Source organism: Erythranthe guttata, chromosome 4, assembly GCF_056151865.1.
Source record: "Erythranthe guttata isolate IM_541 chromosome 4, IM_541, whole genome shotgun sequence".
In the NCBI taxonomy this organism is placed as follows: Eukaryota; Viridiplantae; Streptophyta; class Magnoliopsida; order Lamiales; family Phrymaceae; genus Erythranthe; species Erythranthe guttata.
In genome coordinates, this window is record NC_142536.1 from 952240 (window position 1) to 979030 (window position 26791).

General features: G+C 37.2%; 8 protein-coding genes across 11 annotated transcripts; 4 read left to right on the forward strand and 4 right to left on the reverse strand.

Annotated features, from left to right (window-relative positions):
* Positions 1-286: 286 nt before the first annotated feature.
* Positions 287-1687, reverse strand: EID1 (F-box family protein). The gene has a single exon (XM_012977565.2). The coding sequence runs from the start codon at positions 1547-1549 to the stop codon at positions 563-565; it is 987 nt and encodes a 328-aa protein (XP_012833019.2). The 5' UTR covers positions 1550-1687; the 3' UTR covers positions 287-562.
* A 728-nt stretch (positions 1688-2415) lies between these two features.
* On the reverse strand, positions 2416-6602 carry LOC105953850 (serine/arginine-rich splicing factor SR30). 4 transcript variants are annotated; one of them, XR_016030663.1, is made up of 14 exons: positions 6388-6578; positions 6144-6232; positions 5503-5568; positions 5358-5432; positions 5148-5247; positions 5008-5054; positions 4868-4925; positions 4148-4197; positions 4020-4076; positions 3787-3923; positions 3580-3678; positions 3015-3128; positions 2739-2845; positions 2416-2620 (listed from the first exon to the last, which is right to left on the reverse strand). XR_016030663.1 is itself a non-coding variant. In XM_012977538.2 (14 exons), the coding sequence occupies exons 2-14, from the start codon at positions 6225-6227 to the stop codon at positions 2617-2619; spliced, it is 918 nt and encodes a 305-aa protein (XP_012832992.2). In that variant the 5' UTR covers positions 6228-6232; positions 6388-6602; the 3' UTR covers positions 2416-2616. The 4 variants fall into 4 exon arrangements, 2 of the variants coding, with proteins under 2 accessions (XP_012832992.2, XP_088672330.1); XM_012977538.2 differs by having other exon boundaries at positions 3015-3048; positions 6388-6602; XM_088816204.1 differs by having other exon boundaries at positions 2739-2839; positions 3015-3048.
* A 495-nt stretch (positions 6603-7097) lies between these two features.
* On the reverse strand, positions 7098-9230 carry LOC105953871 (NADH dehydrogenase [ubiquinone] iron-sulfur protein 5-B). Its single transcript, XM_012977554.2, has 2 exons — positions 8920-9230; positions 7098-7447 (listed from the first exon to the last, which is right to left on the reverse strand). The coding sequence occupies exons 1-2, from the start codon at positions 9067-9069 to the stop codon at positions 7352-7354; spliced, it is 246 nt and encodes an 81-aa protein (XP_012833008.1). The 5' UTR covers positions 9070-9230; the 3' UTR covers positions 7098-7351.
* A 1919-nt stretch (positions 9231-11149) lies between these two features.
* LOC105953840 (DExH-box ATP-dependent RNA helicase DExH8) lies at positions 11150-17238 on the forward strand. Its single transcript, XM_012977523.2, has 14 exons — positions 11150-11520; positions 12611-12788; positions 12986-13159; positions 13280-13427; positions 13625-13939; positions 14116-14262; positions 14340-14520; positions 14617-14897; positions 14981-15100; positions 15189-15333; positions 15434-15702; positions 15789-15983; positions 16082-16621; positions 16708-17238. Exons 1-14 carry the CDS (start codon positions 11160-11162, stop codon positions 16927-16929), a joined length of 3276 nt encoding a protein of 1091 aa, XP_012832977.2. The 5' UTR covers positions 11150-11159; the 3' UTR covers positions 16930-17238.
* Positions 17239-17519: 281 nt separating this feature from the next.
* LOC105953819 (LYR motif protein) lies at positions 17520-19416 on the forward strand. The gene is made up of 2 exons (XM_012977502.2): positions 17520-18331; positions 19116-19416. The coding sequence occupies exons 1-2, from the start codon at positions 17695-17697 to the stop codon at positions 19220-19222; spliced, it is 744 nt and encodes a 247-aa protein (XP_012832956.2). The 5' UTR covers positions 17520-17694; the 3' UTR covers positions 19223-19416.
* Positions 19417-19427: 11 nt separating this feature from the next.
* LOC105953829 (mitochondrial zinc maintenance protein 1, mitochondrial-like) lies at positions 19428-21081 on the forward strand. Its single transcript, XM_012977512.2, has 2 exons — positions 19428-19861; positions 20769-21081. Exons 1-2 carry the CDS (start codon positions 19624-19626, stop codon positions 20843-20845), a joined length of 315 nt encoding a protein of 104 aa, XP_012832966.1. The 5' UTR covers positions 19428-19623; the 3' UTR covers positions 20846-21081.
* A 654-nt stretch (positions 21082-21735) lies between these two features.
* PPAN (PETER PAN-like protein) lies at positions 21736-24416 on the reverse strand. Its single transcript, XM_088816189.1, has 7 exons — positions 23917-24416; positions 23638-23817; positions 23171-23401; positions 22954-23046; positions 22682-22869; positions 22285-22478; positions 21736-22014 (listed from the first exon to the last, which is right to left on the reverse strand). The coding sequence occupies exons 1-7, from the start codon at positions 23932-23934 to the stop codon at positions 21902-21904; spliced, it is 1017 nt and encodes a 338-aa protein (XP_088672315.1). The 5' UTR covers positions 23935-24416; the 3' UTR covers positions 21736-21901.
* Positions 24417-24644: 228 nt separating this feature from the next.
* Positions 24645-25501, forward strand: LOC105957909 (pectinesterase inhibitor 6). Its single transcript, XM_012981892.2, has one exon. The coding sequence runs from the start codon at positions 24789-24791 to the stop codon at positions 25392-25394; it is 606 nt and encodes a 201-aa protein (XP_012837346.2). The 5' UTR covers positions 24645-24788; the 3' UTR covers positions 25395-25501.
* Positions 25502-26791: the final 1290 nt, after the last annotated feature.

Below are 26791 nucleotides of genomic sequence, written 5' to 3' on the forward strand. Positions count from 1 at the left end.
TCTGAAATTCCAACAACCCCAGTAGCAGTATTATTGCCACCAAAGGATTGCAATGAAACAACAGCTAAAACAACAAAAGAAAGGCATCTATCTATTAGTATTATTACCAACGGATCTCTGTTGAATAAATATTTCAGAAAAATTACAAGGATTTATTATTCAATAGTTAAATATATATATTACATGTGTCGATCTCGAACCAAGCAAGAACGAATTTCTTGAGTTGAAGAATTAATATTAATGGCAGGAAGACCAACAATTTTATGGAAAGAAACACGACAGAAAATAAAGGAACCGAATATTCTCCGATTTCTATATCATCGTTACAATTTACGGCAATGGGAACTCGATACAATCTCAACATCAAACCGAAAAAGTTCAAATGTTAACTGATATAAAATACTAAGCATTATCACCAGGTGATCGACCAGTTTATACAAATACTACTAAATAAGCGATACGAAACGATAACGATAACGATGAAGCCGTTAATTAGATAAAACAAAACGTTCGGAAACAATCAATTTATCGGACAAACGAAAGCTGAAGATTGCAGCATTGTTCAAGTGTACAAAGGCCAATCGGTCCATGCTCCCGAAACATGGCCGTTCTCACAGACATATGCTCGAACAACTGGCTCGCCATCATCGTGGAACCCGAAATACCTCCTCAAACAAAACGACGAGTGCAAATCCCACGTGTGTTCAGCTGAGCAGAACGCGCAATTCAATTCGATTTTGTTCCGGCTCCCATCGTTGATCGTTCTCCAAACCCTAGATTGCTTGAAATTCTTGAAAACCCCTCTAAACAGCATGTAATTCCTCTTCTCCTCAACGTGTATGCATCCAGGCCAATCGCAAATGTAGAGACAATCACCCTTGAATCTGCTCGCAAGCAGCTTGTTGCCCTGCTCGCGGCTCAGATTCCAAACCCCCGACGCCAAGTGGGACCTATGCGGACGACAGATCTTCCTCTTTTTGGAAACGGCGAAACCGGGCTTCGCATCTTCCGTCGCCGTAGCTTCTTCGGGCCGGGCTTCCAGGGTTTCAGCCCGCTCCTTCGACACCGTCTCGGAATCGTTGTACAAGGTGTCGTACATTAGATCGTCGTACAACGACCATACGCCGTCGTGTACGGCAACAGCCGACGATTCACCGTCGTCGTTGCTCGAGGAGGCAGCTTTCCCAGATTCGTTCGGTCGGAACAGTATATTCCGCTGGAAATTCTCGTCGGGGCCGATTTCACGTTCGAGGCCGAAATCTGAGTTTTCGAGGAGGACGCCGGAGTGGAGGAGGCCTGGGCAGCAGACGGCGAGCTTGTAGAGAGACGCCCAGAATCCAGGAGGGGAGGCGGGGTTGAGGAGATCGGAAACAACGGCGGGGATCGACTCCGAGCATTTGGATTTGCAACAGACGGTTCGTATCAAAGAGGCGAATTTGGTGGAGACGCAGGCGATCCGAGCCCAGCTCCGGGGATCTTCCTCGAGCTTGTACAGTATGTTGAGAACGACGTCGTCTGACAGCTCCGAGAAGCCGATTTCGTCGTACATTTCTAAGAGATTAGCACCGGAATATTCGATTTTCCGATCAAATAATCGGAGAGAAATGAAACAATTAAAGAGGGCAAAGATTATGTGGTGGGCTGAAGAGTTTGGTGGGCCTGTAATTGTTCTGTGATTTATAGGGCATTTTCGCATGATTTTGATGTTAATTTTTTTTTAAAAAGAATTTCAAAATATGTGACGTGGCAAAATGTGATTTGAAAAATAATTAGAAATAAAATTTTAAAATAAAAAAAGATATTGACGGTTCTCAAAATTGATAGAGCCACATTGGGACCTTAAAAGTGGGGCCCACAGAAAAGCAAGTTGGACCCCTCAAACTGAATTGTAACCACATAATGAAGAGACACTTTACATCACCACCAATTTATCACATTCAATTTCTTACAACCATAAAATCCCACGTGCCAGCGCAACGTGCTTGTCCCTAACAACAAGTACTTTCATCTTTGTCTCCATTTATCAACTAGGGTTTCAGTCGAACACAGTTCCTTACTTTATTTCCAACAATTGAAATATAATCAAAATGTATTTATTTTCATTCAATTAAAAACCAAATATATATTGATTTTACCACCACTCTGTTTCATTCAATTTATGAAATAAAAATAAAAAATATTAATAATAACAATAATATCATCCAAACTTCTATGGATTAGAATATTTGCACCACACAAACCGAGAAATTGAGAAAACGAACCAACGGGTTTGCTAGTGCAAAACGGTTCCTTTTTTGGTTTTTCATTCGATGTTTTGGTGTTCTTTGCTCACCCCTACCATCATGTCCTAATCTTGTGGCCGCTAAAAATAGTGCAATAGGATCAACTAAACAACAAGATCGAGAAAACGAGATCTAAAAGTCAATACGGAATATATATGAAGCAAGCGGTTTTTAAGTCCTTGAAACACAGTTCAGGTAGTGCAAATTTTAAGATAATAAAGTCTTTGACAGAGAAAAAGAAAAATACATATAAAATATAATCCCCATACACAGGCATAAACAAGAAATCCAGCGATTCGACCATCATCTGTAATGCGAAATAGATGAGCCAATTTTACCTGTTTAAACGAAATGAGGAAAGACAAAATAACTCAGCAATAAAAACCAAGAAATATTTGAAATCCGGACTTCATAGTTTAGACTAATGAGCAAAATATATAGAGAAGGGGGAAAAACCTGGAAACACTCCTGCTTCGACTTTTGCTCTTGCTCTTGCTCCTGCTCCTGCTTCGGCTTCTGCTTGGACTGCGTCTTTTTGGGCTCTTACTTGCACGTTTCTTATGCTGAATTTTGTCAGATCAAAAGAAGAAAGACGAAGATAAAAGCAAACAGATACAAAATTGATATGCCCACATTTCAAATCAATTAACACCGAAAAAAAGAAAAAAAAAAAAAAAAAAGAGAGAGAGATACAACTTGGCAACAATAGATTGAAATAAAGACTGAACTTACAGATAATTTCGGGGATCTGGATCTTGAAGGAGATCTGCAAAAGTTCCATAACAACCCAGTTTAATATCCACTTGTGCCTCTTAACAACTTTTTCATCCAAGAGCCTTGTTGCCACTTCCACGTCAGAGTGACCGTGACCAAAATGGATAAGAGGAAACTCATAAACATTTAGCAAACATACGAGGCCAGGAAACAAGGAAAATCGAGGGGAAGAAAGCTGCTTGGATTAAAGAAGAAACAAAACCTCGATACCAAAAGAATAAAAAAAACACCCGGTCTTCGCCTAGACAAGAAACAGCCTTCGATCTAAGCTCCAAGATTTGAGAAAAAAATAAATGGGAAAAACAGATCCTAAGCTTAAAAATATGCAGAGTAGACCAATTATCTGTAAATATAACTAACTTCTTCAGCAAACAATATGCTTAGTAAAATCATTAAATGAACCAAAAATCTGATTTGGTCATAATTCAGAATTCAGAAAGCAAACTAATTGCACGATGATAGATATAAAAGGAAAGGATGTGCATCTTCTGCAACCAGACAACCAACCAACAAAATACTGTACCTTGACAAAGACCGTGGTTTTGATGGAGAACGAGACCGCGAAGATACAGACTTTGAACGAGATCTTGAGCGGCGTGACGATTTTCCTTTGGGAGACTTGCTGCAAGTAGATATATTAAATTGATTATGGTCTCATCGACAACAGATATTACCACTAAATCAAAAAGAAAAAAAAATGAATCACATTCACAACATAAGAGCATTCGACCTTCTGCTCCTGCTTCTGCTATTACTCAGACTTCTGCTCTTGCTTCTACCATTGCTCCTTCCCTTCGAGTAGGAAGGGCTACGGCTGCGACTGCGACTTCGACTTCGACTACTAGAACGGCTTGTATATTCCTTCACCTAATAGCGATTAATAATTGATGTTAAACAGATACAAGCAATTGTAGTGGGGAAAGGGAAATAAACAGCGGCATACACTTAAGCATTAAGTCTTACATGAATTCTACCCCGTGAGAAAGCATTTCGAAACTCAGAATCATCGAGCTTCTTGATCTACAAGGGTTGAAAAGGAAAATCATAATATACCAGATTAGATAAGAAGAAAAGTAATTATGATGGCTTACAGCATATCTCATGTCATCGGAATTTGTGTAGTCCACTATCCCTGTCTTCCCTGCAAGCAAAAAAAATCACATTTGGTTTAACAATCCTCCGCCACAACTAAGCAACGATATTCCAATTTCAAGCCTTCACGAAATATAACCAATGTGACAAAGCCATGAGATATTTAGAGTAAGAACCATGAAGGTGCAGCAACACGACTACGACCACAAACATCATAAACGGTGATAAAAATACATTATAAACTGGAAATCGGCAAAGGGAATGTGCCATCACTTAATTGGTATAACCCGAAGAACTTTCATCAGGATTCTTTCAGCACAATCATACTGCCTAATACAAATATGTGAATGAAAATATCCAGATGTAATGTTTTCAAAGAAGTAGATGCTAACACAAATGAAAACCATTAATCTTTGCAGTACTATTTCACTCACAAAATAAGCCCCATGGCATTAGAAAGCCCACAAACCAAGCTGCCAACTCGTTCCGAGTTAAAGTCAGAGTTCGACATGGCAAGCTTATACCCTCTAAATTGGTGGATCCTTTTGATTTACCAGTGATGATTAATTAAATGGAACCCTCAAACACACTAACGGTGTTTAAAGAGTGGATACTCAACTACATGCCACAGGCACACAGATAATATTGCCGACTAGTAATTCTAAATAATGTAAAAAATTGTTCAGTGTTGCACAGGTATAAACTAGACAAAAGCTTACCACTCCCTTCATGGAAAACTTGTGAGAAGCAAACATCCCCAGCTCGACGCATATGATCCTAGATTGAAAACATAAGAGTAACTAGATTAAATCCGAAATTATAGCTTGGCAATATGGAGCGTCAAGAAAGTGATTCTTACCTTGAGATCTTGCCATGAAGCAGAATTAGGCAAGCCAGTGATTAAAACTGGAAGACAACAATTTAGCAAAATGAGACAATTGCAGAAATTTAAAGATATTTACACATATATAACATTCACGTATGGAAAAATGTATCTACCTCTGTATTCTGAGCGCCTAGACACTCCACCACGGGGACCCCGACTGCTTTGACGGTCTGTAGATGAAGAGTTTCCGCGCCCACCGTGTGCAAGCTCAACCTGGGTGGTCAAAGATCCCAAGTCAATATAACATAGTCAATCAATAGGGGCAAAAAGATAAGTATTGCAAATAAAAAAAAAAAAAAAAAAAAAAAAAAAAAAAACCCAACCCGTAGGCGATGCCTATCAAAATCATAGCCATCTCGCCCTCGAATGGCATCTTCAGCATCACGAGCCTCCTCAAACTGTTAGGAAATTTATGTTCAAAGACTCCATACTACGAAGAAAAGGCACACAAGTAAATTCAAAACTTACTTCAACGAAAGCATAACCAGGAGGCCTCGGAGGGATTTTCAAATCAATATGAACAATTGGTCCATACTGCAAGCAAATGGATATTACAGTATTAGTCTCTGACTTATTCAACCGAAAAAATCAACTATACAAAATGTCAGAGGTAGACTTTACGATGTCATTCAAAACACAACTTGGGAAATTTTGGCTCGTAGTCCAAACCACCACCACTCCAAACCCACCACAAATGTGTGTTTTCCGGTCAATGAATAAAGACTGGGTCTATACTCTATCGCTTAGACTGACACCATAGCTAAATTTTATTAGTATACTACACTTAAAACGATTAAAGTGACCAGCATCAGGATGTTAGACGTCTAATATTAAATATTCTACAGAGCTGCATTCGATTTTTTGTTAGAGATGAAAATGCTACAAAATTCCGTTCCTGCTTTTGAATCGAAACTTAAAAAGTAATACTACTACCAGTGTAATTTTCCGGCGGTACTTGTTGAGTTCTAATCCTAATTCATTTGAATCCCAAAATTGCAATTATCCAAGAAAAAAACACCGTGGGAAGAAATCAAGAACAAAATTATCAAACAAATTCAAATAGAGGGAGAAGGTTAAGTTGAAACTTAATCAAAATGAACATGTATAACCTTGTAGAAAAGATCTTCCACTTCTCGCTCCCGAATATCACCGGGGAGGTTACCAACATAGAGAGTTCTGCTAGAGCGACTCATCCTTGCTACAGAAAATCAAGCCAAAAAATTAAAAAATAATAATAAATAAAAAAGAAAAATAAAGTAAGAGTACATAATCTACATGATTACAATTGCAGAAAACAAAATCAATGAATATGGCGATAAAGATTGTCTCCGGGAGACTGAAATTGGAGTTTACCTTGAAGAACAGACGACGGAGAAAATTAACCCAGCTTAGAAACGGACCGGATGGTGTCGAATCAGAATATTCTAGGGTTTTGAATTGATGGGGGTGAGGAAGCGAGAGGGGTAGTATGGGAAAGTGTAAACAGAGCCGTTGTACTTGCCAAATGTAATACGGTCGTCCGAGAATTTACTTTAATCGTTTACGGTGATGGATAATTCCATTTATTTAGTTAATATAATAATATCAAAAATATCATTATTATGTACAAATATTTTATTTTTTTCGTAATTTTCACATTTTTCATTAATAAAATAAACTTAAATTCTTCTTTTTTTCTAAAATTAAATTCACCCTTCAAGTTTGCACCGATTTCACATTTGGTCCCTCATGTTCACAAAAAACACATTTGATCCCTCGTATTTCAAAAGTTCAACATTTTTAGTCTTTTTCTGTCAATTTTCCGTTTAAACTAACGGAATCAAGCGTGTGCCCATCACCTACTTAACTGACGGACTAATGGTAAATTGATGAAAATGACCAAAAATATTAGATTATTGAAACATGAATGATTAAACGTATGTTTTGTGAACATGGGGGACCAAATATGAAATGGGTGCAACTTGAGGGATAAAAACTGTAATTATCCCCTTTTTAATGAAAATTTGGTACCACAAAATTATATTTGTGACAGAGAATCTTCAAACGAGTTAAGGTTAACAAAGTGAACAAACAAAAGCATCTCTCAGTGCCAGAACAAATGGCAAGTATCCATACAACAAAAAACATACACCTGGTCGGGTTTTTTCCGGCAAAAGTCCAATCTTCAAGCTGCGAAATACATTCTTGTATTCAACATTCCACAGCACATAAATACAACTGCTTCGTGTTTTTTTTTATTTTCAAGAAAGATCGAAGAAAACAAATTACTTCCAACCCCTATTTTCACTCAATCGAACGAAGATAAAAGTAATGATTCTCAGTGATGAACATCAACCCCACCTCCCTTGGCCTTCTCTGCAGCTGCTCTCAGTTGACGCTGCTCCTCTTTGTAGACTCGGTTCCTGCGCTGAAACTGCAATAAATGCAATACTATTAAATAAAGGATATTTAATTGTTGTTATCATGTCCAGGTGATGAAAAGAGACATGCAACATTTTTTTTCCAAAAAGCTGAAAATCGTATGTTCATGTGATCTTTACCCAACCTAATCGAGATACGCGTTTATGTCATCATGCAAATGGTTGTTAATCGATCAACATGCTAAGCCTAAAAGAATATATCTCATTTTTTTACCGCTAACTGCAAATTTATGTCAGCGGGACAACATAAGTGAGATGGACAAAGGAAAATACGTGTGCTGTCTCAAGGCAGAGCCTAAAAGTTCTTGAACTAGCTAAGTTATCAATTTATTTTTCGTTTTTTTCAGATATTTTCCGCTTAATACTGTGCTAATCTTATCGGGCATCAGGAGAACAGGCAAACTGAAGAGCACCATCGTTTAAGCACTCTTCTTATAATATTAAAGGCTAACATGCAGCTTTCTCCAGTAGCAATCAAATTGCAACCCTCCCATAAAAAAATTCATATTTAGAAGCCCCGTAGTTTTGAAAGGTTCAATTAGCCCCATATTATCTATTTGAAAAATCCGAGATCTTTCACAGCATAATATTCTTGAAGACTTAGGCTTAGTTAGAGATCATTACAAAGGTTAAGGAGAAAGACCAACAATTTCGAATATATACACTTGTTCTAGAATCATTAAAAAAAAAAAAAAAAGGTACTGCTGATCGCTATCCCACTTGTTCGGATAGGAGGTTTCAACTATCTCAATAAGTGTTTGTCTCGAAATCGTTAAAATCCTTCACATAACCAATAGAACGATCTTTAACAACAACATCACGACACTTCTTCTATAGTTTTCAATCGGTTGTGATAACTACATATGGGCATAGAACACCTAGACACAACAGAAGTATAGTACAATACTAAAACCACAACACTTTCGAACTCCACCATTCTGTTTCTGTAAAGAGTGAACCTACCATTTCCGTTTACTCTCAAACTGATTAAACCATAATCCTTTGTTATTGCAAATTGTGCATTCTGAATATCGACTTCTAAAACGTTATCTCAATTTGGTTTGAATCAGCTTCAAACCACATTGTTTATTCAGGATCAGACTTAATTACTAACAGAAATACAGAAAATATATAATTAAGGCAGCTGGCTTTGTATTTGGAATTTTGGATCCTTATAATCGAATTTGTTAGAGTGAGAAACCTATTCAAGTTCATTCCTTAAGGGTTTTCATTTCATTTCAAGTGACAACCAATCAATTCGCAGATAATTCATACATTTAAATACGAATTTCGATTCCAATTTTATCAAATAGAACATCAATTTGAATTTCATAACCAAACAAACCCCATCCACCCAAAAAAAAAAATTGAAAAAAAATAAAAGTAAAATTACAGCTCCACAAGCACAAAATAGAACTGGATCGGAAAATTATAATCGAGAATCATTATGGAGAAGAAGGAATACCTCTTTGGAATGGTTGAGACACTCGAAATAATCTTCACGGAGGAGTGTGCAATCCTTGGGCTCGCGGCAGCGGGACATGCATTCACTGAAATCCATCCAGAAATCATAGCACCGCCCCTTGTTTCCGGTTATCCCCCATCCCGACGCCATTTTACCTGTTTCTCTCGAGCTCTCTAATTTCTATCTCTAGACTACTGCTCTGTTGGACTCTGAATTTGGGGGTTGTTGCGTGCGTGCCTCGTTCTTTACGGATGGTGCCGATCCAGGGGTCAAACTGTGAATATTGAAAATTGAGTTGCAGGACCAAAATTACCAAAATACCATACACAAACTCCGTTTATCGTTTAAGTAAATGGGTAAAATTCATTTTGCACCCCTGTACTATGTAAAAGGTATCATTTACCCCCCTAATGTATAGAAAACATCAAACACCCCCTATTTTTAACGGTCAATGGTCAAATTTTTAACGGTGTTAAATTTTGAGTGTGCAATGACTCTTTTACCTTGTTTTTATGTTTGATATAATTCTTAACTTTTTCTAGGCATATTTTTTGTGGATTGTTGACGATTTCTAGCGTTCGTTCAAATTAGGGCTTCTGTCGATTTTAGAATTTGATTTTATTTTTGGTTTTCTTTTTCGAGGATTTTTGCATTATAATATGAAAAGCTTTGTTTTTAATTTGCAATTCTTTCATATGGTTTTATTTCAATTTTAGGTTTTCATTTAGATTACAGAGCTTTTAGTTTTCCCTTTTGTGGGTTTTACATTCATAATCTGTAACGCTTCATTCTTATTTATTCGACTATTCAGCTTCTTTATAAGAAAAATGGCTGAAAATGTTAAAAAAATGATTGAATAAAGTGAAAACAAAGGGCAGAATAAAATGAAAAATCCGGTGAACATTTGTCAAAACGAAGCATCCTATATGTAGAATTTTTTTTGGGTATTTTCGTTAAAAAAAAAAACCAACATTTCTTTGCAATAGTCGGTCAAAGGGTTTGACTAACGGAATTAGAAAAAAAAACTAACGGCAGGGGGGTGCTTGGTGTTTTCTATACTTCAGGGGGGTAAATGATACATTTCGCATAGTACAGGGGTGCAAAATAAATTTTACCCTAACTAAAACGACGTTATTTTAATTAGGGTATATTACAACCAGCCCCTGAGGTATTGTTAAACTCTTGTTTTAATAATTACATCTATTTCCCTCAACTATGAATCTTTTTACATGAATGCGAATATATAATAACAAATTAATAATATAAAAACTATTCTTGAAATAACAGAGATGTAATAGTATATTATACATATTGATTGAAATTTTTGTATCAAATACGTGAATTGTATATTACGATTGAAAATAGAAAATTAGTATCACGACGGATTATTTTAAATTTAGACATTGGTCTCGTAAAACACCTAACGATGATAATGATAATGATGCAAGTGAACAACATAAAACGCAATAAGTGACAATGCAATGTATGTATGCAGATAGAAATGCACATTTTTTACAAGGACTTTGGTGCATCTGATTCACTTCGTAACAACACACGCAATGAGATTGACGATAATATAACAATCGCAAAGTGGAAAAGAAATCGGAAGGCAAGAAGAAAGGTAGATAACCAACACTCTACATCTAATCCAAATCTTGAAAACATTTTACATGACAATGAGATAAACGGTGCTTAAGAACTCCATCCAAGTACTTTACGATCAAAAGGCAACTTTGGAGGCGAAAATAACAAAACACGAAGAAGAAGCCCTTTTCAAAGAAATAGATTGTCAGACCAACTTTTGATATCATATCACAAACCCAACCTATAGAAAATAAACAAGGAGAACTCAAGAAGATGATGGAGTCGAATGCACAAGTGCAAATTCAAATCCACAACAATGTCATCACGATTCACGAGCAAACTCTCTTATAAAATTTTTTTGATTGATATGAATAACAATTTATTTCAGATTTGTCTCCAAATTTTCTTTTGATACTCCGTGCATTTTATTTACGTTGAGAATATAAAATTAGTGAGATCGTGAAAGGCAAGTAAACAATATGCTACTTTGTAACCGATTCTAAAAAAGCGTTTCTAGGTATTTTAAATAGGCTAGAGGATATGTCAAAATTTTACATAAAATTGTGAATTGTGAGTATCAATCACTAAGAATGTAATTAATCTCTTTGATAATTAGTGCAATTCCTTAAAATAGTCAACATAGTCAACGGTAAGAAATGTATAAAACTACGTACAAACCCGTGCGCAAGAAAGCGGGAAGTGTCACATTTAGTACAAGGTATAATAAAGGAAAAGAATCAGCGTTTACTCTATACAGTGGCCGTCTCTCTTTCTCTCTCTCTCTAGACTCTCGCGTGCTCCGAGGGTTTCTGTGGGCGTTTTACTGTTGCACGATTTCGATTGTCGGAATCCGCGCGTGTTCAATGGCGTCATCTCCGACGTCATCATCCTCCTCGTCACTGGCGGCGCCGTCTTCGTCGAATTTCTCCCAGCTTCCGGTGATGGGGATGAGGAAAAAAATCGTCGCAAAAATTTTGGAGAATCGCGTCACCCTCATCGTCGGGGAAACGGGCTGCGGTAAGTAATTTCCCCCCCGGTTTTGTGAACTGCTATCGATTTAATTTCACTCCGATTCCTCTTTGAATTTTGATCCATGTCTTTTTTTTTTTATGGCATTTATCTTATTCGCTGAATCAGTGAAACTTTTGTTCTTCTGGTCTAATTAAACATATGCTTTACCCTTGGAGTTCGTCGAACAAATCCTCATTTTAGATTTGATCTTTTACATGGAACGATTCGGCAGAGAATGCAGCTCGTTCAAATCCTCATGACTTGTTTTTCTGTTAATTAGCAACAGGTTTTTTGTTTTGTTCATTTGTAATTTTGGTTGCTTGGTTAGGCAAATATTTCACCTCCATGGACTGTTTTGACCTGGTCTTCGTCAATACTATTATTCTTTTCGCGACATGAACCACGTGGAAATTGACAATTGATTTATGTGATGAAGTCGAGCGTATGTTTGCTTACTAAATATTTATAGAAAGCATACCTAAGAGTATAAGTGAGAATTCATTATAGACAACCTCATAAATGCGTAGTGGACACGTCATAGGTCTAGGGCTAATTCTAATTCATGAATGTCGGCGTCATCATCGAGCTGTTTGATCCAAGATGTGATCATATCTGTTCGATCTGAGCTACTTTATTTATACCCATCAATATAACGAAAATTGATCGAATAGATAAATGGTCCAAACCGATGATTAATTAGAGAAAAATCGGTTTTCAGGACGAAGAAGGGAGTCCAACTCTTATCATAATGTATGATAATTAAAAATGTACTAGTTTAGTGATATATCTCATGTTGAGTATAAATTGAGCGGGATTGGAGTTGGCAGGGTACAAAATGGAAAACAGAATTCCTTTTGGGTGTAATCGGTAAATGTAATTTTACAACTATTCACGATTCACATGGAAAAATATTTAATGCATTTTTCATGGTCTGTGATTTCCTTAGAAATAAACTATCTTTCATCGCACGTGTCAAATTCCATATTTCTTAAATTTCCCTATGCTCGTTGCATTGTTATGATACATGTATTATTTTTCTTTTTAACTACCCCAGACCAATTTTGTTATGCTTACTGAATCTTTGCTTCACTTGAAGGGAAGAGCTCGCAAATCCCACAATTCCTACTCGAAGAAAACATGGAGCCCATACTTTGTACTCAACCAAGGAGATTTGCCGTTGTAGCTGTTGCCAGAATGGTAGCAAGGGCTCGTAATTGTGATGTAGTTGGAGAGGTTGGATACCACATTGGTCATTCCAAGGTCTTCTCATCCAGGTAGGATTATGATTAATGTATTTCCAGTGAATATCTTTTGCCCCTTCCAAATTTGCTCATAAACACGCACATCTTTGTCAAGATAAATATTCTAGGATATGTTATTAGTGGTATTGCATATATATGGCCTATCACAATTTTATTTAGCCTGCTGATTATTATTTGATTAATTGACAACATTAAATATCTCCTGTCAGGTCCAAGATTGTCTTTAAAACGGCTGGGGTTTTGTTAGATGAAATGCGAGAGAAGGGACTGAAGGCACTGAAATACAAAGTTATTGTTCTTGACGAAGTCCATGAAAGATCTGTGGAGTCTGATCTTGTTCTTGTTTGCATAAAGCAGTTCTTACTTCGAAACAATGACTTAAGGTTTGCAACTTTTGACATAATCTTTGCACTTTTTGTATATCTGTACTTAGCAGTGTATGTAGTATGCAGCACGAGAACAGTGTATCCACTAGAAGCTCTAAACACATATATATTTTATAGGGTGGTTTTGATGTCTGCAACTGCCGACATTTCAAGATATCGCGAGTACTTCAAAGATCTTGGTAGGGGTGAAAGAGTAGAAGTGTTGGCAATCCCTAGCTCTGGGAAGAACACTATCTTTCAAAAGAAAGTGTCGTACCTTGAACAGGTATACATGCTAGCAGTACTAATAGGGTCATCTATCAGTGTATTTTTGTATCTCTCGCTAAGTTAAAAGGCCCATGATTATCAACTTGGTTCTGAAACACATCACACAAGCTGAAATATCAATTTTGACTCTCGGTTTTGCTATTTCATGTGATTGGAGGCATATAGTGTTTATTACATTTAGTTTTTGTTTCATAGGTGAGTGAGCTTCTCGGAATGAACTGTGATGATCTTTCTATGAAATACTGCGCTGGACCAAGCCCAGCAGTGTCTGAAGCTAATTTCAAGCCTGAAGTGCACAGGCTCATCCATGATTTGGTGATACACATTCACAAAAATGAACCCGATATTGAGAAGAGCATTTTGATCTTCCTCCCAACATATGCTGCATTGGAGCAGCAGTGGTTCTTCTTGAAGCCTTTCACTGCGAATTTCAAAGTTCACATTTTGCATCGGAGCATTGACACTGAACAAGCGCTCAGAGCGATGAAGATCTGGAGATCTCATCGTAAGGTAACACGTCACAACCACCTCTAGATTTTCTTCCTGCTTCATGTGCATATATACTAGATGATGTTGAGCAGATTAGCAATGTGAAAAGTTAAGCCGATCCCAAGATATTCTCAACATTAATATATCCATTTGCTATGTTTCGAATTTGATCTGTAGCATCATCATCTTCACTGTAGGTTATACTAGCCACAAACATTGCAGAATCTTCTGTGACAATACCAAAAGTAGGGTTTGTCATAGACTCATGCCGTTCTTTGCAAGTTTTCTGGGACAATAATCGGAAAACAGATGCAGCAGAGCTTGTTTGGGTTTCAAAATCGCAGGTATATATACCGAGTGATGGTTCATTTTCCATTCTTCTGTGGTGAGATTTGCTTCTTCTTATCTTTATAAGTGACAGGCTGAACAACGTAGAGGGAGAACTGGTCGGACTTGTGATGGTCATGTGTATCGGTTGGTAACTGGTTCATTCTATGGTCAACTGGAGGATTATGAGGCCCCATCAATACTGAGGTTGTCATTACGCCAGCAAGTACTTCTCATAAGCTGTGCCGAATCTAAAGCTATTAATGAACCAAAAGGTGATTTCATAATTGCCCTTTCACAATTTCGTTTTTGGAAGGATTTTTTTCCTTATACTGATTGTCCTTTTATTTTTCCTTCCTATTCCATTTTAGCATTATTACAGAAGACCATGGACCCTCCAAACCCTGATGTTGTTGAGGATGCACTAGATTTGCTGGTTCACATGCGCGCAATAAAGAAGGCATCTATGAGGGGTCATCACGAACCTACCTTTTATGGGCGTTTGTTGTCCAGTTTCACTCTATCATTTGATGCTTCTATTCTTATTCTCAAATTTGGCAACATTGGCATGCTACGTGAAGGCATTATATTCGGTATATTGATGGATCTACAGCCTCTACCCATTTTGCGTCCTTTTGGTCGGGAGAACCAGGTATTATCTCGTTTGCTTTTAAGTTCATACTTTTTTTTCTAAATATTTCAACTTTTACTGACTGCGAAATATAATATGTTTAGGCCATGGAGTACACCGATAATTATTATAATGGAGGCAGTAAGGTTACTGGGCTAGGTAGAAAGGAGGTCTTGTGCATGGCCAATTTCTGCGCATTTCAGTTTTGGCAACGTGCTTTCAAGGTATATTCCGTTCATTTTTTGTGCTTTACTAGGTACATGATAATTTGACATTAGCTTCTGCAACTACCTTAATCATGCTGTTATATAGGACAACTGCCGCCTTGCACGGCTCAAAGCCATCTTTAAACCTGATGAAGTTGAAGATACAGAAATCCTGCTTCCAAAGATTGAGGAAGAATGGTGCTCCTCTCACAATCTTGTTCTACCTGCCCTCCAACAGATTACTGAAACATGTATGATTTTTTTTTAAACTGTAATACATCTCGTTTTCTTTCTTTTATTTATTTATTTTCCCCCTTTCTTTCTGCTTTATTCTTATCGTGTTATTTGCAGATGATGACATAATAAATTCTCTGCATCGGTTTCGGCCCAAGTTTCTGGTTATATCCAACAGTGTTCCGATTCATTACGATCCATACAACTTCCACCATGCATGTTATCTTAAGTGTGCGCAGAACGAGGAAGCTGATACTTCATATTTGAATTACGAAGAAGATGAGCATGATAATACATCAAAGGAATGCATTGCTGTACCCTTTGTTGGACCCTACGACTTTCACACAGATGAGGTGGCTAGAAAGTTTGCATCTATAGTGAAAGAGGTACCACACTTTGGTTTTCCTTGTCCAGTTTCTTCAGACAGAATGGTGATTACCTTTTTTACGGTTTTAATTTCAATGTAAAACAGATGAGAATCGACCTTACCGTGGATGTATCAAGAGAACATAATACATACACTTATGATCATAGAAATTACGTTGAATCGGGTGCACCGCTGTGTAGATATTTTGTTAATGGATTGTGCAACAGGGGTAGCCAGTGCCCGTTTTCTCATTCACTTCAAGCAAAAAAACCTCTTTGCAAATTCTATTTCTCCTTGCAGGTATCTCCTTAGAAGATTCTATTTCTTCACCCATTGATTAAATTATTATTGCTCCTCTGGTATAAAAAAAAAAGTTAATTTATTTGATCTATATGCAGGGATGCAGAAATGGAGATTCTTGTTTCTTTTCTCATGAATCCGATCCATCAGCTTTACGGGGAAACGAATCCAGTTTGTTTTCCCCAGAAGATGAAGAGACATATGCAGCACAATCTCTTCTGCAATTCTTCCCCGCTCCTTCATACGGACGTGTTCTATTACTGGATGATATAGATCTTCATTTTTCTTCGAACCTTGTTCATCAATATAACCCCTCCTCTATAATTTCGACGACTTCTCAAACAGATCGATTCACAGTTGATCCTTCACTTAGCGGCATAGAAATCCTGTGGGGCCTTAGCCACCCTTATCAAACAATCATTTCTGGCGAAGGAGACGATAGTGTCGTGCGATGGAATGAAGTCAAATGTGTGTTGTGGTTTCCTAGGTTTGGTCAGGACCGTGAATATGGGGAAGCACATCAGAAGAGTACGGTGCAAACTTTCTTCAAATATCTAGCCGTTCGGATTTTGTCTGATTCCCTGCGTGATGTGCAAGTAATCCTCACCATGAACAATTTAAGATTCTCGAAATTACAGGTATTACAAAACACTTCAACACTTTGAGTTCGGTGTCTCTTTTAAGATGAATTTTCGTCCTTATTTGTTTCAAATGTTTGTATCAGGTGGAAACGTTAGCCAGGGACAGCTTTTTCTTTCTTAAAGGATCGGTTCCATTTGACGAGTCAAGCTTCGGGAAGTTATCAGACGAACTAAGCACCAAAAAGCCAATGGTGGTATCGAAACCGATTTCGTATATTTTCTATCTGCATACCCCGGCGGGCTTCCAGTTTGGCGATTATATGGCGTCACTGAGCCAAGATTTAAATCGCGTTTTTATTGGTTGATACGCGTCTGAAGTTGCGAGTTGGTGTCCATAGTAGTGTATGTTAAGATCTCATTTAAATTATATAGGAAGTCAAAAATTAGTGAAATATCAGCCTTTTTTGTGCTTGGTTTGCCTGGGATTTTTGTATTTATCAAGGTGGTCAATCTCTGAAGCATTTTGAACTTGTCTAATGTACACATACTGATTTGTATTTGTGTTGTGTCATCAAACATATTTTAATTCTCAACTGGCAATTATGTCAGAGGAACTGCTTCAAGATTGACTTGTAAGAAAAAAGTCATCATTGTTTATGAATTATGATCCAAAATTACTAATTTGTATACAAGGATTCAGAGCCAAAAATTCATATTTATTATAACAATATATATATTTTTTTAAACTCCTCCTACCCTGAAATTAAAATTCTCAACTTTCAATTTAAATTAGTTTTTGAATTATTACGATGGCTTTGAAATTAATTTGGTATGAATAATAAATTGTTTTCACTATAAATTAATTATTTAATAAGAAATTACCAACAAATTAATTTAATTAATTATTAGTTAGTTTTACTCAAAATAAATAAATAATAATAATTAATTATTAGGTAGTTGTATCATATTCCAACCAAGTTCCCTTTTCCCCTGCAGTCTTTCTACTCGACCTGTCTCTCTGAAGTGAAGACCCACCCCCACCCCACCCCCACCCCACCGGAAAATGTTCTTCATCTTCTATACATAGAGAAACAGGCGATCGGATATACGTTATACTTACAATTCAATCAATGTCACGCGGAACCCTAGATTCACTTCACGCCGTGGAATCGTGCGCCTTCCAGCTGATGAGCTGGAGACCCTTCGGCAAAAACCTCGATTCCGATTCCCCCAAACCCTATCACGGCCCCCACAGCAAGCGCCCCTGCCTCGCCGACCGCGCCACTTCCTCCTTCTCCATCGACATGTCCAAACTCAGCCTCTTCGATGACGATAGAGCCATCCCCCTCTCCGCCGCCCGTAAGCGGTGGTTCGAACGCAAGCGCCGCCGCCGCGGTGGGTCTAGGTCGGTGTCCGGCCGTAGCTCCGATCGCAGGGGTTGCTCCGTCGGAGCCTCCGCCGCGAATGGAACTTGTTCCGACTTTCCTATGGCGGCCGGGGGCACGGATTCGAGTGGGGAGCTGTTTGGGGACGCGAATTGGGCGTCCGATGTGAGTGATCGGAATTCGAGGAGAGAGAGGGAGGGGAGTTGTGCTGGTGAGAGGGAGCATGTGAATGCCGGGTATGTGCAGTTTGGGAATTGTGATGCTCAGGGGAATGAGTCCGGCTATGGAAGTGAGCCGGGGTACAGGGGCGATGCTGAATTGGGGTACGATGATGAAGAGGAGGACGATCCTCGGGTTTTGTTTTGGGGTGATGAATTTGGAGGTACTTCCTTCTCTGATTTTTATTTTTGATTGTTTTTTATCCTTCGCTTTTTTCGGTTTTGGATTGAATGTGATTGAATAGATTCATACGTCGGACGTATCATTTTTGTTGCACTATTTGTTTCAAAGCTAGTGTCTTCCGAGCATCGAATTTGATTTAAAAAAACTGAAATTTGGACTCTTGAATAGGTGTTTGGCTGGAACATGAGTTGATTCTTAAGATATTACTTCGGGCCTTGTTTGAACACTAACTAATGGAACTTATGACGGTCGATGCAAATAATTGAATTACGTGTTAGCCACAACAAAGTATTTAAAATGGCGAGAAGGCTTAGTATTTGAAAGGGAACTTTTTTCGATAGTTAGTAAAGCTTATTTTTCTATTGAAACACTTGGGATTTTGGTTAATGTACAGAAATCAAGAAACTTCGTTTGGAATAATTATATTTCTGTGGTCAAGATATGAACTTCTGATATCTAGATTTTTAGAGAACAATTTGCAAAATTGATTACAATGAAGCAGCTGATTGCATTTATCTATCTTTCAAGAAGCCGTGTGGAGTTCGTTGAAGTCTGAAATTGGTTCAGTTGATTTTAGTCATGCTTGTTGATGGTTATGACTTACGCGTGCGCTTTTATGAGTTTGGTCGTTTTTATATTAGTAATAAGGTCTCCATACAATCTTGTTGAATGTGGAACTGTTCATTTCTTATTGTAATGTGTAAAAAAAAATTATGTATGTAGGTTAATTCAACTAACTGATTTGCCTATGTTTGTTGAACCAGATAATGCTTCGAAATTGGAAAGAGTGGGTGAAAACTCTTTGCAGAAAGCTCACCATCGAGGCCGTCGAAAGAAACACGAGATGAGAATGATGGACAGTCAATCTTAGGTGGTGTAGTATGTGGGGTTTCTGAACTAATGTTGATTCTTTAATAAAACAGATTTCACCAGTTGAGATTTGAGAATGTATTTGTTTATAAATATGATATTTATTAGGTCCATCTATTTTGAATCTTGATCCAGTTTCTTTTACACATGTATTTATTCTATGGGCCAAAGCTTAATCGTAAATTTCTTTCATTTCTTTTTTATTTGCAGACTGAATTAGGTTTAGTTTGATATTAAAAAAAAAAAATCAATAACTCAAAGTAAACATGACAAATTGACTATAGAAATATATTTTATGCTAAAAATAAATTAAATAACAAATTCTACAAGCTGCAGGGACAGTGGTACAAGTCACCAGCCAGCCTCGCAAGAGAATTGCTAACAACGTGGTGCTCTGGGAGAATGGGGATCGAAGCAATTAGGGCATACAGAGCGGTGCTCAGAGCAACACGTCAGACTTTTGCCGGCGACACCATTATGCTCCGGGAATCCGCCGCCGAAGCCCGGAAGAAATTCGAGGAGAACCGTCACGTGACCTCCCCTGCCGATCTCAGCCGCCATCTCGAGGAGGCGAATGAAGCCACCCGCTTCATCTCAACCATGATCGTTCAGGCCAAGCTCAACGATCGCGGAGGTTACGGTATGACTAATAAACCCTCTTCTCCCAACTTCAACCCAATTCCACCCTCCTTTTCCCTTTTCCTTTTTTCTTTTCTTCTTATGATGTAATTGTGCACGCCAGGTGTTTGTCAGAAGTTCTATTGGGCAAAACGTGGCCAAACACTACTTATCATGGCTTGTTATCTTCAAAAATGAACAAAATTTTGCACGACTGTTTTCTTCGAATCTGACTTGTCTAATTCACAAAAGATTAATCAACTGAATATCACCAAAAAATCATTGACGTATGTGCCCCCCCTTAAGGATGGATTTACTCTTTGGACATAGATTGTTCTTATCGTGTAATAACTAAGTTAGATTGTGTGAAGTACTGAAAAACGATGAAAATCCGGAGATACTTATATTTATGTCCAGTTGCATTAGAAATTGAAAAGTTCACCATCCATAAACCACAGTAGTTGTTATAGTTCTAGAGATAAAATGGCGAGGAAGGAACTCGTTTTATTCCTTTGTTGTTCTAAACTAGATCGATTCAATTGGTGTATGTTAAATCTTTCATCACTTGTGAACTGTTCTAGAAGTATCTACAAAATCATGAAAACATGTATCTAGATACTTGGTTCAGAACCTATGATCCCTCAATACAGAAGAAAAGCAATTAAGGGGGGAGAGAGTTTCACTTAGTTGAAGCATACCTTAATGTTTAAATGTCAGATACTATTTTGTTCTTCTTTCTGTTAACTCAATGTCCACTTGGAAGTTTTTATGGGTTTAACAATACTTATATTCACAGTGATTAGTTGGAATTATAAGCATGCCATCGCGTTATTGGATTCTGTTTGTCCCCGTTTGCATAAGTATGAATTATTTCAAGCCTTCGTATATTTATTCATTTATATATATGTTTATGCATTGTACTACTGCAGAAGTGAAGCCTGGAAAAGAGCATGTTGGGGCAACACTGGAAATTCCTTCGGAAGAGATTCTCAAGACATCCGCATAAAAGAAGCGAACGGGGAAACCATTATCATGGATTAGTACAATGATGGATCATTTGGTGAGAATGTCCGATTGTTCTTCATTTTATGCTTTCTTCTGAAGTCTATCAAAGAAAAAAAAAGAATATTGTTTTCTTTTTCGCTTACATCGACAGACACCCTCGTGTAACACACTTACTAATCTTTGCTATATTAGTCATTGAATAACAAGCCGAGTAGAACAGTGAGTTTATGGCTTTGAGTGATGTGTTTTGTGCTGTCTCCATTAACTACATACAGCAGTTTACAATGCATCGTACTTTACCTAGTTCCATACATGAAAAGAAGTCGAGAACTTCAAGATGGTTAGAATACTTTGTGTATGAAAACGATCACGTTTTTCAGATTTTATCATTCGACTTGTGTTATTGCATTTTACCAGTTTGAAGTATATATAATTGCACACTTGTATATCATTTTGAAGTTTGTATTTGTTTTCGCAGTAAATGAATGCCTTTTGAAAATCGAGTTTTTCCTTAACATTTTCACATTTATTTTATTTTATTTTACCAAATGTTTTCATGCTAGACTTCAAAATGCTGAAAATTACCTTAGCAAGAACTTGTGATTAGCATGTTATTGAGTTATATTTATATGTTGTACCCAGGAAAATCCCATCTCCCAAACTATAATACACAATTCCTTGTGTTGATCAGCTTGTTAGTTATGTAAACAAGTTTCACAGAAAAATATTTTGCTCGACTCAATTCGATTATCAAAACGTTCGTCAATATGAAAATAAATGCATCGCGAAAAAAAAAACGGATCCACCAAAAAGAGTAAATGGACGTATCTGTATAAGGGAAGCAAGAACCCGAAAAAGAAAAAAGAAACATACTTGAAGAAGACGAGCAAATATAGACATTTGTGCTAAATATATCAACTCCAAAATTATAGAGTACATAAAACGAAAATTGCCGTTCAAAATGGCATGACTTAAAGAGAATCGTTGCAGTATTGAGTTTAAAATAAAATGAAAGCAGCACAAATTACTAAAATAAATTGATGATATATTACCAAAGCTACTCTTCTTCTTCATCATCTTCTTCTTCTTCATCACCTTCTTCTTCTCCGTCATCTTCTTCCTCAAGTTGCTCCTCCTCGGTTTTCTGGTCCGTGTTTGATACACCACTTCCTGAAATGGAAGTAACAAGACAATATATGATAAATGAAGTTGACTTAACTGGAAACAAAGCAGCTAAAATGGCTAGGATACGACATTAAAAATTCTTCATCACTGGTTTAACAGAACAAAAAAGAGTAGAAAACAATATCTAGGAAAAAAAATATCTCGTAAGTTTAACCTACGAGATATGTTTTTCCAAACCCACAGTGTAGGTTAGTTTTCCGAAACATGGAATATGAACAGAATGATTAACAATTAAACAGAATAATAAATAATTACCAAATTCACTGAATATGACTGGACCAGCACACAATCCTTCCTCAATTTTGATGAGGTGAAGAGTCATCCTAGGCCCAATCTCTTGAAGCTTGATAGCGCTCTTATTTGATGCCTTATTTACTCTTCCAATATCCGTTGGTATACTTACAGTCGCTGCTTCATCATCCACTTCACTTTCTGATCCATAACCAGCCCTTTTGAGAATCAAACAAAACAATGCCTAAAGAGTCAATCCGGAGGGAAAGAATTGTGTGTGTGTGTGTGTGTGTGTGTGTGTGTGTGTGTGTGTGTGAGAGAGAGAGAGAGAGAGAGAGAGAGAGAGAGAGAGAGAGAGAGAGAGAGAGAGAGAGAGAGAGAGAGAGAGAGAGAGAGAGAGAGAGAGAGAGAGAGAGAGTACTTTGTCAAGAAATCGCTGACATCCTGAAGATTTTTCAAATCAGGCACCTCGTGGTTCTGCACAAACTTCCTTATCCTTCGGGACACTCCAATGGGCTGCAATCTGATTGAATAGTGACGGAAGTCAATAAGTTTGGTGTCTTTGTTATAATTAAGCAGCACAATCCTCTGGCACGATGCAAGCTTGACCTGCAGCACACAATTGACGGTAAGACAAAGGACGCGATGCTCAAACCGTAAATAATATTCAATACCATGAGTAACGAAACTTACTTTTTGTATATCAATTGCAGGAAATATGTTCTGAAACGCGATCGTTGTTAGCCTTAGATGCTGCTCTCCAGTCCCAAAACCAGATAGTACAATCTACACATACGATCATACAACTCTCAGCTTACATCGTCGTACATTGAAGAATTACAACCAAAACCCAAATTTCAAAAAAATCATTTCCCGAGTCGGCAAAATTTATATATGTAGAGAATTTTACCAAGGGTGGATTCTGAAAAAGATCTTTAGGACTCCTCGGACGCACTTGAGAGCGGGCAACATCAACAGCCAGCGAATAATCTTGTATTTTGAAAGTAAGAGTTGGACCTTGCGGTGTGTTGGCAACCCTCAAGTACGGTGCAGTTGCTGTTTTCGATAATATGAGGAAATGTGTGATGCCCATTGGTCCCGCGACATTCAAGAAGTCTTTTAGATTGTCTCGCTTTTTTTCCTACAAAAATATATACTCAGTACGAACAGAGTCGATATCATCTAGCACAAATAAGTGTACTTACATTTTAACTAAATAAACGAAGCGGCAGAACAAGCCCATACGAATCCAGACAAAAATGTAATTCAAAACAAAATTCCCAAAATACAGCACTCAGTTTCATCTACTAATAGACTGTAATTATACATGACTAAATGAATTAATTTCATTTAAAAAAAAAAAAAAAAAAAACGAACCTTGAGCTTTAAAGCGGTATAAGGAAGCATAACTTTCCTTAAATCCATCTGCAATTGTCTGAGAACGCCGGGTAACTTGCCCCGAGAAAACACGAAACTCTTGCTGAGTTTTTTTCCAGTTACGTGGTCTACGGTTGGCTGTTTCTTTGAAATCGGTCTAACAAATGGCGTCTTCTTCTTCTGCAAACATCAACGAGGTAAATTCATCAAGCAACATAATTCATACATCTTTGAAATTGCTGAAGGAGGGAAAATAAATATAAACGGATTGATACTTACATTCCGAAATCGAGCCATCTCTTGAAGAAATTTATTACAAAAACCTAGGTCGGAGTTTTTCTGATTTTGATTTTTGGCAGCGAAAAGAAGGTTTCAGGTTGTACGAAGACAGCGTCTTTAGGTCAGGGTATATCGGTCGAGGGTTTTAAGAAGAAAGCGGCCTACCTATTGATCCGGCCCGATCAAAAAAACCCGGTTCCAAAACAAAATACAGAGCAGAAAAAACAAAAAAAAAAAAAAAAATAGGCTGGTGATCGAAAATATGTTACACGACCCAATCCAAATCCATCTGATTGGGCCGGGCTAGAAAATAAATAAGAATTTTAACATACCATGAATGGTACTAATTAAAGTTTTGTGTCTCCACCAATTAGAATTCTCAAGTACAGTTAAACATCTTTCGGGACTAACAAAATTCTATTAATTTAGCGACATATTAAATTGTCAACTTATAATTTAATACATTTTCACCGAGTTGGACTCGGAAGAAAATATTATTTGAACGAGGTTATTAATTTATCGATTATTAAATTATCGAGCTGTAGCCAACAAACATACGGTGTGAGACAAAAGAAACCAAAATAGATAAAGACTCGTGAGAACCTCACCTACCATTGCACACCAATTCACATGATCAATTAATTAATCATCTCAAAAATCTCTTCATCTTTTATTGATGGCATTTATTGCATTCACCACCTTCTTGCTCTTCCAACAAACTTCATCTCAAAAGCAACTCTTTTAAAATGGCTAACTTTGTCTACTTTCTTCACTTCATGAACATTTTTATAGATGCTTTAATATCGATTTAGCCTTATCACTAGATTGTTTCTTGTTTACTCCATAACATAGACTTCTTAGCTCCTCCTATTATGGCGAAAGCGAATTTCATTATAGTACCGATGCTATTAGCATGCGTAATCTTTTCGTGCTCCTCTACTTCTCAAGACGAAAATGAAAGTGGTTACGTCCGAGATGCATGCAGTGTGACGCGCTATCGCGATTTATGTGTCCGTTCTCTAGCACCGTTTTCAAACACGGCCAAACGCAACCCTATTAGGTGGGCCCGCGCGGGAGTCTCAGTGACCATAGCGGAATCCAAAAGGGTGGCCCACTACATGGCGGTGGTTTCAAAAAACAACAAACGAGCCAATCAAACGAGACGGAGAAACGGGATCGCCCTGTCGGACTGCGTGGAGTGCTTTCAAGACACGCTCGATAATCTCCACAAATCGCTCTTTGTTCTTCGAGAATTGAGTGTCGGAGAATTTGATTCTCAAGTGGAGGATGTGACAACTTGGGTTAGTGCAGCTCTTACCGATGAAGATACTTGTCTCGATGGTTTTGATGAACAAAGGGGAAAGCGTGTTAGGTATATTGTAAATCGTGTTTCGAATGTCACTTGTATGACTAGCAACGCATTGGCGCTTATTAACAAACTCGCGACAACTGGCCCGGATTGTTTAGTGAATGACTAGAGATTTGCATTTGTATTATAAGCTATTTATGCGTGACTTGATAAAATTGAAATAATGGTGAATTTTTTTGTATATTTTCACATTAGTCAATAATTTTTTTAAATCAATTTTCAGTATATGTATTTATTTATTCTGATTTAATTAATATAACTCCGAAAAATTGTAAATGATGGGCTTCGGCCCATATGGAAAGGTTAATAGGATACACATTTCAAGCCTTTGAATTGGGCCATAAGCCCATATTCAAATCTTTTAGGCCCTGAACTTTTCTAAAATAATTATAAAAAATATCTTTAAAAAATATCTTTAAAAAATATCTTAAACGTAGACATATATGTTGGTACACTGCTTGTTTTTATTAAATTATTTATTTTAAATAAGACAAGCAAAAAATATAAAATATTAGTGTGTGTGTGTGTGTGTGTGTGTGTGTGTGTGTGTGAGAGAGAGAGAGAGAGAGAGAGAGAGAGAGAGAGAGATCTATTTCACCTAAAACTTTGCAAAAATATATATTCTAACAGGGATGAAAGATCTGGTTCGAATTCGGACCAGATGAACCTGCTACAATATGTCCGCATTTGCATTTATCAATAATAATAATAATAAAAATAATGTAATAACTTTGTGATGTCTGCTAATTTGGTACCACACAAAGTCACAAACCAAAATAAATAATAAAATTAAATTGAGGAAAATTAAATTAGTGTTGTAAAATCAACAATACGCCGCCACGTGTAGGGGGAGAAGAGTCAACGTCGCTTAAGTTAGAATCTGAGTACACGACGTGCAAACGAAGTCCTGTCAAGTGGGTCCCACCCAAAGTTTTACTTCCTCCGGTGCCGCCTCGCCCGTCGCTCTCTTCTCCTAAGTTTCCTTTTATTACACAAATATTATATTTTCATTTTATTTAACATACGACCAAATCTCTCTTTCAAGTATAGTTGGGTAATTTTTTTTAATTTCATTTTTCTCTCTCCACTTTTCCATTTTCTTGAAAACCATTTTGAACTATTTAATTTGTGTTCTTTTTAATCGGATTATCAATGAATAAGTTTCTATAACGACATTAACGTAGCCAGAATTTTAAATTCGGGAATAATGCATTAAAATTATTCAAGGAGGGCCGGTTAATAATTTTTTTTATATATTTTTGTGAAATATTGGGGGTGAGGGGTAGGGGGCCAATGCCCCTATCCTGCATATGCCACTGTTTAACAATAATTTATCAAAATACCGTATAATCGATCTTAAACCAAACACCAAGTAGGATGTCTCAAAGTTGAATAGTATGTTTATTATTTGCTAAAAATATACAATTATACCACTATTACATGTTAATTGGCTGTCCGAATAACATCTATTTATTTAGTTATTTATTTTAAAATAACATATGAAAG